Source organism: Camelus dromedarius, chromosome X (assembly GCF_036321535.1).
Source record: "Camelus dromedarius isolate mCamDro1 chromosome X, mCamDro1.pat, whole genome shotgun sequence".
In the NCBI taxonomy this organism is placed as follows: Eukaryota; Metazoa; Chordata; class Mammalia; order Artiodactyla; family Camelidae; genus Camelus; species Camelus dromedarius.
In genome coordinates, this window is record NC_087472.1 from 114,144,101 (window position 1) to 114,160,132 (window position 16,032).

The window sequence follows — 16,032 nt, forward strand, 5'->3', positions numbered from 1 at the left end:
GAATACTGTCCCCAGAAACATCCACGTCCTGATCCCCGTGTGGCACACAGACTACTGTCCCCAGTTTCAAATCCTAACCCCCGGAACCTGTGAACGTGTGAGCTGACGTGGCGGGACTGAGCTTGCAGGCATGACTAATCTGAGGCTCGTGAGCTGGCGAGGAACCTGGATTATCTGGGGCCCTGTACCTCATCCCAGGGCCGCGACAGGGCCAGGCAGTGGGAGGCGGGAGACGAAGCAGGAAGAGGGGAGACGAGGGTGGAGTCAGGGAGGGAAGAGGGTGTGACCTGGGCTCAGAAGTCCCGGGTGCAGGGCCTCTTGGAGCTGGAAAGGCTGGAAGCAGAGTCCCCTGGAGCTAAGAAGGACCAGCCCTGCCCACATTGACGCGGCCCTGGGACACGTGGGCCGGAGCCAGCACACGTCTGCTCAGTCCTCGGGGTTTGTGGGCTCTGTCACAGCAGCTAAAGGAGACCCCCACGTACGGAGTCTGCACCCCCTGGCTTCCAAGGGGGCCCCTGGGGCTTGGAAATGCAGACGCTCAGCCGTGGCCCAGGAGTCGGTGTGTCAGGGGAGGGCTGGGCCCAGGTGAAGGTATGGGTGCCCCTGTGGCCTGGCGCTCCGCACCGCGGGCAGGTCTGGCGTGGGGGCCATCCTGCTGCTGCAGACTCTTGACTCTCACCCTCCGTCCAAGCTCCTCAGCCAGAGCCGGGAGGGAGGGAGGCCCCGACTCACCGAGCCGCCCTGGGCTGCCTCCGAGCTGGCCCTGCTTCCTAACGACACGTGGCTCAGCTCGTGGGGCTGCAGAAAGGCCGCCGTGTGCGAGGTCAGGGCCTCGCAGAGGTCAGAACCAGGAAGGCCCCGGGTGCGATTTTCAAAAATGGGAGTAAAATTCATACGGCCATTTTACAGCTCGTGGTTTCAGCACATTCACAACATTGTGCAGCCACCACCTCTGTCTGCTTCCAGAACCTTCTCACCCACCAAAGGAGACCCCGTCCCCGTGAGCAGTCACCCCCAGCCCCCGGCCCCTGGCCCCACGAACCCACTTTCTGTCTGTGGATTCGCCTGTCCTGGGCGTTTCCTGTAAGCGGAATCACACTCTGCCTGTCCCTCTGTGTCTGACCTACTGGACCTTGTTTTTAAGGTCCATCCACGTGCGCATGTCCTAAGCTCACTCCTTTTCACAAACAACACTCCACTGTGTTGACAGACCACGTCTGTCTGTCCATTCATCCAACCACAGGCATTCACCCTGGACGCTTCCCGAACAACCTGGCACCACCAGGCCTGGGACCCGGCTGATTTCAAGGTCCAGCCAGGTGGGCACCAGGCCCCCCACACCCCAGATCCCACCACTTGGCTGTTCTCAACAACAAGGCCCCAGAGCTGCACCCCCAAAGTGGGGATTTCTTCTGGGGAAACAGCAGGAGACAAACAGGGAACCCAGAGGTCAGTGTCCAGAGGTCAGTGTCCAGGCTGCAAACAGCTGCTGTTTTAGTGGAAACGGGTCAGAGGGAGCCTGGGCAGAAGCAGGCCCCAGACACCAGCAGACGTGTCTGTGGGGACACTGGGGGGTCATTTGAGTAAAACCATCATCGATCACGTTGGCGCAGCGAAAACAGCCACCTCCTCGCTACACATGGTACCATGCGAAACGGGCCAGGAGTCAATCAGCAGCAGGACCCAGGACAGGACACTGGGCAGTGGGCCCCGGGACCCGGGCGTCCCCCAGCAGCCCTGCCCTTGACCATAGGTGCAAACACCTGCACCGTGAACCACAGGCGACACAAGTTCCCCGTCATCAAACCAACGGTGCAGCAACGCAGAAACACCACTGACCCTCCGAGCAGCCGGGAAAGGGCTGACTTCCTTAAAGGAACCGACAACCCACGAAGATGAAGCAGGGGACCCCGCCGGAGACACCCGCGGCCAGAACACACTCACTGTGGGGGGGATGCGATCCCCTCACTCCCGGCCCCTCCCCAGAGCAGGAGGCCGGCACCCGGTGCACAGCTCAGCCACAGGCACCCCGAACTGAGGGAGCAAAATGTGACAGAGAGACAGGGTGAGGGAGACAGAGACAGAGAGAGAGAGACAGAGGGAGAGACAGAGAGACACATAGAGACAGAGACAGAGAGACGCAGAGGGAGGGGCACAGACAGAGGCACAAACAGAAGGAGAGACAGAGATGCAGAGGCAGAGAGAGGGAGGAGGTGGAGCTGCCGGGCATATGGTTGAGTGTCTCCCTCCCCTGGTCCGTCTCCCACCAGAGTCGCGGGGCCACTCAAGATCTGCTATGAAAACAGGCTAACGAGTGTACACCCTGAGCACTGCCCATGACAGAAATGCCAGGCACTCCTGTCCCTGAGGCCTGTGTGCAGGGAGACATAGACATGACCGAGTGAAAGCCACGTGCACATGGACACGGTCAGTCCTGCTGGACGGCACAGCCTCACCTGCAGAGCAGACGGGGTGGTGGACCTCCCTGGGGAGGCTCTGTTTACACAGCCACGTCAGTGCTGTGTGTGTGTGTGTGTGTGTGTGTGTGTGTGTGTGTGTGCAAGGGTGCAGGTGCACACATAGAACCTCATATAGATTGGGGGTGTGTGTATGTGTGTGCACTGACTGGTATGCATGGGTGTGTGTGCGTAGACACACATGTACACATACAAGTTTGTACGTGTTTGTACACAAATAATCCACGTGGGACATACACGTGTACATGTGTATGTGTGCACATGGGCCTGTATGCTTGTGTATGTGTACACAGATGCATGCCCACATATGCTGGTGTGTGTCCATTACACAGGCACGTGCATGGTTGTGTGGGTGTGCACACATTACGCGTATGTATTGTACAGACACGCACACGTGCACACACCTGTGCATGCACATGTACACACACAGCGTATTTCTTTCACCTGGGCCCCAAAGCAAACTGTGCACCTGGCAGCACGTGGCACCTCCGCGCAGAAGGCATCACGCACCTGGGCGGCCGCAGCTCTTCATGTGCTCCAGGTAGCGGATGAGGTCCTGGGGCTTCACCTGGTTCCCCCACCAGTAAGGGATCCCGGGCCACAGTTCCACGTGCCGGCTCACAGACGTCTCATCCTCGTAGGACAGGAGGACCTGCTGGCCCCGCGACCACAGCTGGCGCAGCGTGGGCACCTCCTGGAGGGATGGATCACCAGGGCGCCCGTGAGACGTGGCGCAGTGGGTTCTGGGGGGTCTGTGAGAGGACAGTGGTGGGTGGAGATATTGGGGTGTCTGTGAGGAGATGGTGGTGGGTGAGTACTGGGGATATGTCTTTGAAGAGGTGATGAAGGTAAAATGAGGTCACTAGGGTGGGTCCTGATCCTATAGCACTGGGGTCCTTGTAAGAAGAGGAGGTGAGGACCCAGACACACACAGAGGGACGGCCACGTGAGGACACAGGGAGGAGCCGGCCGTCCACACCCCAAGGGGAGAGGGCTCGGGAGACACCAGCCCTGCTCACACCTTGACCTCAGATCCCAGCCTCCAGGACTGGGAGACATGAAGATCTGCTGTTCTGAGGCTCCGATTGTGAGCAGCAGCCCCAGGACAGACCAGAGGACACTCAGCACAGACACGGGGAATGAAAACACTGTGCAGACTTCTGCACAAGCATCAGCGTGACCCCTGGTCCAGAGAAGCAGCTGCACCCATGATGTCACCTGGGACACCCTCCCAGCACAGGTGCTGCCCTGGGCCACACTGTGCACCTGAGGGCAGTGGTCTCCTCACTGGGCGTCCAGAGGACCCTGGTAGTGGCCCCATTGGCACCAGAATGATGTCCACGTTATGCAGGGCGGGGCCAAGTGAGCGGGTGGAGCCTGTGATTAGAACCCAGCTCGCCCTCCCCATTGTCCCCGCCGCCCCCGCCATGGAGAGGTGTGGGGAGGCTGTGACCCTTCTCACCCCTCGGGGACACAGCATGTCCCCAAAGATGTTCTTGATGCAGGTGACCAGGTACTCGTGCAGGTCCTCTGTCATCCCCTCGAAGTTCCTGCACGCCAGGAGGACCACCTCCCGCGGGTGCTTCTCCAGCCACTCGGAGATCTCCGTGAGCGTGTCCTGGGCGGGGCGGAGGGGTGGTCGTGAGAGGGGAGTAGGGGCTTCCCTGGGGGAGGCTACCTTGTGAGGGGTGAGAAGGGGCTTCCCCAGGCAATCCCCTCCTCCCCGGGTCCTGGACACACAGACATGAAGCAGGGCAGCTGCCCTCGAGGGAGGCAGCCTCACCCAGGTGACAGCCGGGCCAGCTTGTCCTTGCTCTGGGGGAGACGTGTGTGTGTGCATGCGTGTGCCCTTGTGTGCGCGCCTGCAGGGGCACGTGTGTGTGCACGTACGTCGGTGCCTGCACGTGCACAGATATGCACGTGCGTGCGCACACTCCGGAGGACACCGCTTGTGTAAATGTGTGAGGTCCGGAAGCTGTGGGGAGCGTGAGAGGGCCAGCAGGTGATGTGCAGAGTGACGTCCCAGGGACATGGCCTCCAGATCCCTGGGGGCCTGCAGGGGTTCACGGGGGACTGAGGGGTGGAACAGGAGGTGGCTTATCCAGCAGCCAAGAGGATGGATTGAAAACCCCCAAACTGGACGCAGGAAGACGTATCCCACTTAGCAAGACGCCAGGAGGCAAGGCAGAGGCCAGGGCACCAGTGCAAACACAGAAACACACGCTGGTCAGGAATTCCAGCTGACCGGCTGACGGAAGCCAGCCCTCTCCCATCTGGGGTGGACGTGTGTCCGTCCCCTTAGAGGCCAGCCTCTTCCCACCTGGGGTGGACATGGTTGTCCCCTTAAAGTCCTCCGGCTCCTGCCTAGAGTGGACACGGGTGTCCCTGGCTGGTGGGGCCTCCGCACCCCACCCCCCGTACCTCCACCAGCGCGGTCGTGTACACCATGTGGACGAAGTGCAGGTTCCTCTCGGAGCCCTCCTCCATGTGCGCGACCCGCAGGTCCAGGTACCGCACCCCAGCGTCCAGCTGCTCCGTGACGGTCAGCACCTGCGGACAGAGGTCGGTCATCTCTGCTGGAGACAGAGGGCAGCTCCCACCTCAGTGCTGCCCTCTGGGGCTGGGACGGTGCTGGGGGAGGCCATCTGATGGCCGTGCTGTCCAGAGTCAGACCTATAGCTGTGGTGCTGCCGGGGCTCAGGCAGCCACTCGGGGGGACCCTGCATCCGGAACCCTCTCCCGGGGACGCTGGCCCTGTAGAGCCACAGACCGTGCCTGGTGAGGCCCCGTCCTGCAGGAAATGCCTGGGGCCCTGACGTAGGTCTCAGGACGTCCGTGCAGGGTCCCACCTCACCCTTTTCCCAGCCAGTCACTGGGCAGAACCCCTCTGGGTTCAGCAGCCCCAGGCCAGGCTCCAGGACCCCCCACCTGGACCCTCGGACATCCGGCCACACAGGGACAGGCACTGGAGGGGAGGTCCCCACCCCACAAACAGCACTAGGAGAGCCAAGGAGCCCAGAGAGGGGCAAAGAGAAGGAAAGGCCCCCCTCCTCACAGAGCGAGAGGACGAGGCCACAGTAACACTAACATGAAGAAGAGAAGACGGTGCTGCGTCCTCGACACGGAGCAGTAACGGGAAAAGGGAAAACACAGGAAACAGAAGGGAAACGGTACCCCCTCTACCCAAAATAAAGGGCAAAGCAGTGTTAACCTGAAGAGTAAAAGAGGTGGCACCGAGTGCTCTGCACACAGGACGAGGAGGAAGAAAGCAAGAATCTAAGTGAGCGCAATCTCACACCCCGGGTGTCCCTGCAGGGAGCTCGGTTCCCTTTTGCTCGACCCCTGTTGACAGATGAGGAAACCGAGGCCCGGGAGGGTAGGAAGAGGCCTGCTCTGGGCGCAGCGGGGGCCCGCGCTCCACCCTGCACTGCAGCCGCGCGGAGCTGCCCGAGGGTCCTCAGCACAGTCCTGTTACCCGGCTGCCTCTCCTTTGGTTACGGTTCTGGGTGGAGTCTACGCTTTCCGGCTGTGAAATGGGCACTCATTCTTCCAGTGTTTGCAGAACAGTCTAAAGGGGGCAACAGAATTCGCACGGGAGTGACCCTGCCGCCCAGGCCTGTGCTGAGATCTGGACCCTGCAGAGGACCCTCCCTCAGGCGGGGGTGCACGCCCCCCCAGGTGTTCCTGTTAGAAGTAAGCGACCATCCCCGCCACCCCCCACACACTGTCCTGTCTTCCTGTGAGCATTACATGTTCAGCCCCTTCTGATGACACTGGGTATTCCGGATCCAAAGACCTCTCAGATCTGTGGGCTCAGCTGCGTGGATGGCACTACTGCCCTGTGGCCGGATCCTTCCCCACAGGCCTCTGTGGTTCTCTCTCTGCCAGGTCCCTGAAAGCTTTCAGCCTTTCCTGCAGTGCCACCCACCCCCTGCACCCCCCCCCCCGCAGAGCTCCCCATCACCCAAGCACGGCAGGACCCCAGCCCCGTGGGATCCCAGCACTGCCGGACTCCTGGGCTCCAGACGACCTGCTGCCCCTCCTGCCGGGGTCTGGGCTGCCCCTGCGAGGCTCCAGCTGCAGGTGCTTGACGCAAGTCAGGAATGTTGTTTCCCAACATTCCAGACCTCCCTCTCTGCCCCCGCACATCCCCAGTGGGATTTCGGCAGCCCTGGGTGTGACTGAAACTCCCAGAAGGAAGCAATTACAAAGGAGAGCTGGGGGTTTGGAGCCAGTCAACCGCTGGGAGGACTAGCCTCTGGGAGCAGAAAAGCAGGAACACTGAGGCCCCAGCGCAGGCAGAGGGGGCTGGGGGTCGGCGGCCCCCGGGGTGGACTTGTGTCCCCACCAGCACCCGCACCCCGGCGTGCTCCCTCCCCCAGCCCGGGGTTCTGGCTAATGTGTGCGCAGGGTGAGGGACCACAGGCAGCTCTGTGCCCGTCTGCGCCCGGGCCCCTAGGTGACTCCGGGAGGCCCTTTCCTCTCCACGCCCCCTCCCAGCTGCTCTCCCGTCCCTAAACCCTCGTCCATGCCGTCAACACAGGGGAAGGGCTGCCGGAGGAGGATGTGAGGCAAACAGACTGAAAAGGAGAAGTCCATTCTCCTGCTGAGTCAGGGCAGACCCAGCTTCCCTCACTCCCGTCCCTGGAGAGTTTCCAGGAGAAAACATGTAAGTGTAGGTATTTGGCCACTTTTTCAGATGCACGTACACCTTTTCAAGGAGACCTCTGGCCAGCCCGGCAGCTTGGCACGTTTTCTCCAGGCCTGGGTGTGTGTCTAAGACACGTGGGGAAGAAAACGCCCACCTCCCTGCTCCAGATGCAAACCGGCACCTCCCTCAGTGGTTGTCATGTGGACACGGTCGGGCAGGGGGTTCTCCTCTCTGCTGCACAAAGGGAGCAGATCTTCCATCTCTTCAGCGTCTCTTCAGCTGACATGCGCCCCATCCTGCCTTTACAGTGTTCCCAGTAAAACCTTGTTCTTCCCTATCTGTTTGGGAGGCTTTCTGGCTTGGAGGGGGTTTGTCTTCAATCCTATTTCCCCAACAGGGATGAGGACGCTGTCCCCCAACTCCCGGGACCCCTACCTGGCTGATGGGACACTTCAGCACCAAGGGGAGGGAGCCCCCTGACTCCCGGGACCCCTAGCTGGGTGATGGGACACTTCAGCACCACGGGGAGGGAGCCCCCTGACTCCCGGGACCCCTAGCTGGGTGATGGACACTTCAGCACCAAGGGGAGGGAGCCCCCTGACTCCCGGGACCCCTAGCTGGGTGATGGGACACTTCAGCACCAAGGGGAGGGAGCCCCCTGACTCCCGGGACCCCTAGCTGGGTGATGGGACACTTCAGCACCAAGGGGAGGGAGCCCCCTGACTCCCGGGACCCCTACCTGGGTGATGGACACTTCAGCACCACGGGGAGGGAGCCCCCCCGACACCCAAGACCCCTACCTGGGTGATGGACCACTTCAGCACCACGGGGAGAGTGACACATGGCAGGGTCTTGCCCAGAAACTGCAGCAGCCGTGACTCATTGTGGGAAATGGGGGACTTCTTGTCCAGGCAGTATGTCATGGTGTCGTGGCTCCCTGGAGGAAAACCCGAGGGACATGTCACCCGTTAGCCTCTTCCTCCTGCTCTGTGTCCAGAGCTGCACACGGGAAACAAGCGCAAAGCACCGGCAGGCAGTGGTGGCCCCGAAACTCACACCCACGTGGGCTGGGGACCAGGATCTTAACTGGACATAGGGTCTCTGCAGATGTGATAAAGTGAAGGACCTGAGAGGAGGTCCTCCTGGAGGAGGTGGGCCTACATCCAAGGACAGTGTCCTTAGAAGAGACAGAAGAGGAGAGACACAGACACAGAGGAGACGCCACGTGGAGACGGAGGCAGAGAAGGGAGGGAACTCACACACCCAGGAATACATGTTAACTGCAGAAAAATGAGAACATATAGGTAAGTGAAAAAAAATTAAAATTCTCTACTGAGATATAGAAATTTATACGTCTTTTTATATTATATATTATACACATTATACATATTATATAAATGGATCTGTTTATATGTGGAGACAATCCATTATTATATGTAAATATACAGTTACATATATTCTAAACAAGCAACAGGATCAAACTACGCAATTTTCATCTGCTTCCTTACGTAACAGGCTACCGTCAGCGTGTTGTACACAGGGAGCCCTAGCCGTAATGGCCGTGTCGCTCCCTGGATGTTTATGAACATGTGTACCCAACAGCTGTCACTGGAGGGTTTTTGTTACGCTCCTCCCAGTCCTGCATCCACGGGTCCCTGTCCTCTCTGAAGTCGGCCAAGTCATGCCAGGGATCGGACTCGGGCCATGCTGGGAACCCAGCTGATGGGACACCTGGGCGGCTATCTGGAAAAATGCAGACTGGATCGTGCCCCAGGAAAATGAACTGCAAACGAGTCAAGGATTTAATTTCTCCTAAGCCATACTGTTACAGAAGAAAACCTCTGGCGGATGTGAAAGCCTGAGTGATTCTCAGAAAGCCTGCTGAGTGAGAGCAGGGACCCAGAGGACATGCCGCAAGTCCGGCCATAGAAAGCCTGGGGGAGGCAGCACTGAACTGGGGTGAAAGGGACCGGAGCAAGGCTGCTTCCCCAGGGGAGCGCGGGTCGGCCAGGGCCACGGGGCTACGTGGCAGGGCAACACACGAGGGGTCTGTGCCGTCTGCCACATTTACACGATTCCTGAGAAAACCTAGGACAGAAGGAGCCATGAAGGAAGCACAAGTGATGAGGGATGAGATGCCATCACTGACCCACAGGTGATACGTCCTGTGAGCAAAGACTCGGGGACTGGGTGGAAGCCATCACTGCCCTCCAGGAAGAACTGGGCAAAGGGGTGTCCAGGTGCGAAACCTGCGTCCTTCCACAGGGAGCTGCTCCGGGTCTGCACGTGTGCCGTGGGGCTCTCCACCTCGCTTTTTGGTGAAACAAGACGGGAAAGGCCTACGTGATCCTCAGTGGGTGTTGGTTAAATTAATCGCACAGTCCGCATAGTGGGACTCTATGTACATTTAATATTGGAGGCACACAAGGAACTGATGAGGAGTGATTCCCATGGTGGCTGGTCAGGGGAACAGGGCAGAGGCCCACCTGGGGACTGCAGCTCCCATTCGTAGGGGAGGGGCAGATGCCCACCAGTGTGGTGCTTCTGTGTGCACAGAACGTCCTTGAAGGGTCCTTGGGCCCTGGAGGGAGGACTGGGGTTCTTAGGGGGAGATGGGCCCACCTCCTTCTCTTTTCATGTCCTTCTGGTGCATCAGCTATGCTCTTAAAGTTTGGCTCTGAGTATGCAGAGTATAAAATGAAAACAGGTTTTCAAACAAGTATTTGGACATAGCAACACTAGTCACACAGCCCAAAGGTGGAAACCTTCCAAGTGTCCATCCAGTGATGGATGGATGAGCAGAATGAGGTCCATGCACACAGGGGAATATTACTCAGCCAGGAAAAGGAGCAAAGCTCTGACACAGGCTGCAGCGTGGGAGGACCCTGAACGCAGGATGCTCCGTGAGAGAAGCAGACACAGAAGGACACACAGTATGTGATTCCAGTTACAGGAAACGCCCAGAACAGGCAAATCCACAGTCACAGGAAGTGGTTAGTGGTGCCAGGGGCTGGGGGAGGGGGAGGGGAGTAATGATTTAATGTGCAGAGGGATGAGAATGTTCTGAAACTAGACAGCGAGGGCAATGCCTCAGTGTTGTGAATATGCTAAAAGCCCCTGAACTCTGTAAGTGGGTGAACTGCGTTGTATGCAAATTGCATCTTAAAAAACTGTCAAAAATAGCACGAAGTTGTACATAAGTCATTCCTCCACCAAATTTATAAATTCATTTGAAAGCGTGAAGGACACTGACTCCTTTCTTCTCTCCCACGTTTCCAGGGAGTATCGTTCCAGGACCAGCGCCCTCACGCTGAGCTAGTAGGAGCCAGGAGGTCGGACCCCTGCAGGTGGGGACTGCGGGCAGCGGGGGGACGGACCCCCGCAGGTGGGGACTGCGGGCAGTGTGGGAGAGCATCGAGGGCCACGCAGGGCCTCCAGAACCTGCTGCAGGACATGGGACCAGTGGGGCAGGTCTGTCCAGGCACCACATGTTGCCTCTTGTGATGTGGGGTCCGGGGGACCCCAAGCCAGAGAAAATCGTGTCTGCTGGTCCTCAGACACCCCTGGAGGAGTGAGGGCTGAGGCACAGCCCCCAGGCCTGGCTCAGGGCGCCAGGATGTGCCTGGGGTGCAGGCCTCTCCTGAGCAGAGGCGGGCAGTCCACGGGTCAGGAGAGGGGGGTCTCCCAGGAGGGGCGGAGCCGGAGCCCCTGTTCAGAGGCCAGTCCACGCCACCCCCTGTGCCTCAGCCCTCTCTCCTCCCTGTCCACCTGGCCAGCTTTCCTCCCAGTGGGGGCTCCTCCCACAGCTGGGGCTAGGGTCCCATGGACCCACGTCCCCGAACAGCCTGGGGGTCTTGATGAGGCCTGGGTCAGGAGAGCCACAGAGGGCCCTTCTGTGGCTGGGAGGCCTGAGGGCCTGGGGGCTCTCTTCCTGCAATGTCCTCCAGCTGCTCCACAGCCCTGTCCCCACAGCTCTTTCCCCGCAGCCCCGTCCCACAGCTCTGTCCCCGCAGCCCCGTCCCACAGCTCTGTCCCCGCAGCCCCGTCCCCAGCAGGGACGCACTCAGCAGAGGTTAGAGAGAGCGGGGCTGCGGCTGGCGGACCCTGCACCCAAGTTTGCGGGCAGTTCGCTGCCTGTCCCACACCCCGAAGGGATGAGTGGGCCTGGGGCCCCCTCCGCCTACAAAGGGCAGGGCAGCACAGAATCCGAAAGTCATGAAGGAAGCAAAACAAACGGACAATGTCCCAACAGCAAGAAATAGCACAAAGCTGGCCGTCCAACGGAATCAGTATTTTCTGTTTGTCCAACAGTCCCTGCAAACAAGAGCTGGGCCAGGGCAGCCAGCGGGCAGTGCTGGCCATCACAGGCCAGCGAGGTGCCCGGCGTCCACGTGGCTGGAGGAGTGCGGGTGAGAACAAGGAGCGCGGGCACCTCCAGGAGGTCACTGGGACGGTGTTGGCCGGCGGCGACCCTCCTCACCCCGGCCGTGGTGCCCGTGGCCATCTCTGCAATGTCCTGAGCACAGATGTCTCTCCCTGGCACTGGCACTGGCACCTGCCTGGTCACCGTGGGGTCTTCTCCTGCTCGCCCCCACCCAGGCTGAGACACCTGTCCAGGGCTGAGCTCTGCAGCACTTCTGACAATAAAATGGGCTCGAGTCCAAGCTTCTTTAATTTGCTTAGAAAGTCCCTGGACCATTTACTGAGCCTCTCGGGGCTGGGACCCAACTGTGAACCCTGCAGGCTGAAGCACAGATGCCACACGAGCTCTGCTGGGGAACGTGGATGTGCACAAGCAGCCTGAAATTCCCGGGGCCCCAGAGGGAGAGCTGGCCGGCCAAGGGCAACATCACCCCAAATCCCCCAGACGTCTCGTCTCCCTGAAGCTACTCTCTCAGGGGTGTGCCGCGTGCCTCCCGGGAAGGAAGTGGACAGAGAAGGGAAAGCACTCGGGTGTGTGCATGTGAGTACATGTACGCACTTGTATGTGTGTGCGCGCACATGCATGTACATGTGTATGTGGGCACGCGTGTCCTACGTGGTGTCCCTACACCCAGGTCTGTCTCCCGCCGGGAACGCAGGGGCCTCACCTGGGATGGAGAGGTGGTGGAGGGGCACGTCCCAGAGCCGCGGGCACAGCGCCGACATCCAGTCCGCGTTCTCCGTGGTGCAGTGCAGGCCCGGGGAGCTGCCAGATGTGCTCACTCGCCCACCCATGGAGGCCAACTCTGTGATCTGACCCAGGAAATAAGGTTTTGCATAATTAAAACAGGGCACCCAGAAAACACAGTGCTGGTTGAGGGAAGCATGGCTTTGAGAAAGAGGAACAAGTAGACTTCCTTTCAAACAGAAAGTGGGATGGGGTGGTGGGGAGTGGACAAGAGCTCTGGACAGAGAAACACACACACACACCCCTACACACACACACAAGAGCTCTGGACAGAGACCGAGACAGAGGGACAGACAGACAGACAGATGGGGGTGTGGAAGAGAGGGTTTGCGGAAGAGGAAGGGAGGGAGAGACATAGAGGGGCAGGGACGACAGACCCAGGAGCTCAAATCCACTTTCCCGGGTGGCTAGAGCAGGTGACGGGCCTCCAGAGGCCCCCCGACCTCTGGTCATGCACTGACTGCCCCATCTGGGGACTGCAAAGGGGCGCAGGCTGTGCCTGTGGGGTCTCTGGCGTGGCGGCTTCCATCCTGGAGGTGGTGGAACCTGGGGCCCAGGTCATCACCCCACCTTTGCTCTCCAGGGCTCTGCCTCTGCCTGTCAGTGCTGGTGCAGGAAAAGTGATCTGAGAGGCTCCAGGATGAAGCGTGGAGCGGGGGAGGGGGCCACCTGAGCAGGTGAGCTATGGGACTGCATTTCCGCAGTGTCTCCCTTGCTTGTCCGGGTCCTGGTGCCCCCAGGTCTCTCTGTGGACTGGAGGAGACCTTGTGGGTCCTTCCATTACAGCTGTAGCCGCTGCTTCCTGAGTGCCCACCGTGGGTAGAAGTGACCTTATTCTCAGGACAAGCAGATAAGGTCTGTGTACCCTGCCCACACCCGCACAGGTACAGGAGGGAGGCTGACAGAAGCATCCTTCGGGGTGCAGCAGGCAGGACCGGGCCCCCCAGGTCCCTCAGCTGCTGAGGCCTGCACCACGTCCACCAGGGTCCAGCCGGCCGGCCTACCTCCTCCACCCAGTGGGATGCCATCAGGGGCTCAGCTCTGCTCCCCAAATTCCTATGTTGAAGCCCTGACCCCCAGGACCCCAGAATGTGACTGTGTTTGGAGATGGGCCTTCCCAGAGGTGATGAAGATAAAATGAGGCCACTTGGGCGAGCCCTGGTCCCATAGGACTGGCATCCTTATAAGAAGAAGAGGTGGTCAGGACAGAGACACCAGGCACACACCCGGGACCACAGGAGGGGCCCACAACTCTCCTCAACCACGTGTCACCCAGGCCCTGCCCTTGTCCTTCACCTCGACCTTGGCCCATCCTTGCTGGGCGGGCACAGCCCCGTCTCAGCAAGAACCCTGCTGAGTCAGTGCAGAGTGAGGGCACCAGAACAGACCACCCCAGCATGGGCCTCGTTGGCATGCGGGTTACTTTGGGCTGAAGGCCACCGAGAACCAGCAGACGCAGGTCTCCTCTAGAACCGGGCACAAGCTTTCCTCCTGCAAAGGAGGCTGACACTGACAGAAAAGACGCTCGTTGAACAAACCCCACTGAACACCCTTGTTCACTGGGGCTTCCTGGCTGCCTTCCTGTAACTTACTCCCCTCAAAAGAAGCTTAGCATCTAAGTGTCCCCTCCCTGACGTCACAGCCCAGGGTCTGGGTGTCCCGTCCCTCCTGTCAAATCCCGGGGTCTACGTGTTCCCCTCCCTCCCAGCACAGGCGGATGTCCTGCAAGTGGAGGGACATAAGAATGAAAACACTTCACTCGCCGTGGGACAGAGTATGTCCCCCCATCATGGAAGGGGATGCTGTTGTAAATGACACTCACCCCACACAAGCCCGGACTTTTGAGAAGCTGTGTCCCCAGGGGTCCCCACTGCAGACCCTGGTCTTCACCTGTCCACTCACCCAGAGCCTGGACTCACTCCTGAGCCCCTGTGCCTCAGTTTCCCCGCTTGTGAGAGGGACAAGGCCCTCTCACCGATGTTGAAGGCGACCTGAGGGTCCAGAAGGCCCCTCACCCTCTGAGTGTGGGATACAGATTTGAGCAGAGACCCTTCCCCACTAAGACTTGGCTGAGACTCAGGACCCCCGGTTTCTCGATCAGGACACACAGACCCAGTCCCTCTGGGCTCGTTAGCCGGGTGCTGACCCGCTCCTTCCCAGGATCAGATCCAGGACTGGTCACTCACGTGTCCCCTCCTCCCCAGCCCGAACTGTGCCCGCTGCCCTCACACTGGACAGAAGCCCCACTCAGGGCACCTCCTGAGTCGGGGCCTCTGGTGCACACGCCATCAGGCCACCTTTCACGCCAGCCCCACGCCTGGGCCTTCACACATGGGTTTACTCCTGTCCAGGAGAGACCTCCTCTGCCCCAGCTCTCCAGGCGCTGCAGACCTCCGCTCTCTGGGTCCCAAGCACACAGTCAGGTATGCTCAGCGCTGGTGCCAGCCCAGAGCGCCCGGGAGATCCCCACCCCGCAGGTGCAGCTGCGAACTCCATCCTCAGACGGCACACCTGGCAGCCAGCGGGTGCCCCCGAGCACGCTGATGCCTCCCCCGTGAGCACGGGCCCGTCCTCAGCGGGATCCACCCCACCCTCTGCTGCTCAGTCCACACAGGACTAAGCTGAGCGTGTGGGGAGGACCCTGCTGGGCGCAGGATGAGTTAAGATTCCAGTCCTGCCGACCCACCGTGGCCAGGTGAGACACAAGCGCCACCACCAGTGACTCTGCAGGGAGGCTCCCTCCCCACGCACGTCTGCAGGTGGTGACGGGCACACAGCAGGCACGCAGGAAATAGTTCTCAGGTGAATGAATGGGTAGCAACGCTCACTGTGCTGGCAAACCCGCAGACATTCTCAAAGTCCTTGTCCTCACCTGGGCCCCCCAGTGCTCAGCGGGTCCCCGGATCGCTCACAGGCCCCCAGTCACCTGGTCCCCCAGGGGCTCTCTGGGCTCCCCAAACACTCAGTGGTCTCCTGAACCCAACCCGCCTTGATGGCCCTGCCCCCACAGCCCAAGGACAGGACAGGGACCTCGGTCAACAAGTTATTCTCCGACCCCCTGGGTCAGCAGCACAGGAGACTGTGGGTTGTCACGGCCCCCCTGAGGGGCTCCTGTGGGCTCAGGGGCTCTGGCCCAGCAGGGCTCACACCTCTGTGCGGGGACACAGCGCCTGTGAGTGGTCGCTTTCCCTCGGTGGTCCTGGCCCTCCAGCCCCTCTCGCTGCCCCTCCGGCCTTTGGGTCCCGGGGAGGAGGGAGGAGCCAGGAACTGAGGGGCAGGAGGGCGGAACACCCAGGACCTCCACCCCACCTGGAGGCACGCCTGCCTCCTCTCCCCAGGGGTCTCTGAATTCAGACTCTGGTACTTACCGCGAGGCCGCAGAACCCAGCAGTGTTTCTGGCTGCAGCTCCAGCCTCTTCCCCGTGTATCCTGTGGGAGCCCCAGGCACTTCCTAAAGCACTCCTGGCTGTGATTGGACGCCAGGAACACCCACTCCTGCGGGGCGCGAGGGCGGGAGGAGGGCGAGGAGCGCCTCCCAGAGCTGACCTGCCCCAGCCCCAGGACGGGCCGGCGGCAACGCTGCAACTCCAGAGGAGACCCCACTGTGGGGGTAGTCTGTAGGAACCTGATCCTCACAGGGGATGTGAGGGCATCCTGACTGTGACCAGGGCATCCAGTGGTCAGATGACAGGACGTGAGGATGTTTGAGTGTGACCATCAGGCCTAGAGGTCAG

At 60.3% G+C, this 16,032-nt stretch overlaps 1 protein-coding gene across 2 annotated transcripts in view; it reads right to left on the reverse strand.

Moving 5' to 3' along the window:
- LOC105103739 (PI-PLC X domain-containing protein 1) overlaps positions 1-15,806 on the reverse strand; it is an 18,329-nt gene extending 2,523 nt beyond the window's left edge. The window contains exons 1-6 of one of the 2 annotated variants that reach the window (XM_010997360.3): positions 15,667-15,806; positions 12,219-12,363; positions 7,929-8,065; positions 4,899-5,027; positions 3,940-4,095; positions 2,988-3,171 (exon numbers count right to left, since the gene is read on the reverse strand). In XM_010997360.3, the coding sequence (XP_010995662.1) occupies positions 2,988-3,171; positions 3,940-4,095; positions 4,899-5,027; positions 7,929-8,065; positions 12,219-12,345 (733 nt within the window). In that variant the 5' untranslated portion in view covers positions 12,346-12,363; positions 15,667-15,806. Of the gene's footprint in view, positions 1-2,987; positions 3,172-3,939; positions 4,096-4,898; positions 5,028-7,928; positions 8,066-12,218; positions 12,457-15,666 lie in introns of those variants that run through there. The other variant, XM_064482659.1, reaches the window with a different exon arrangement.
- Positions 15,807-16,032: the final 226 nt, after the last annotated feature.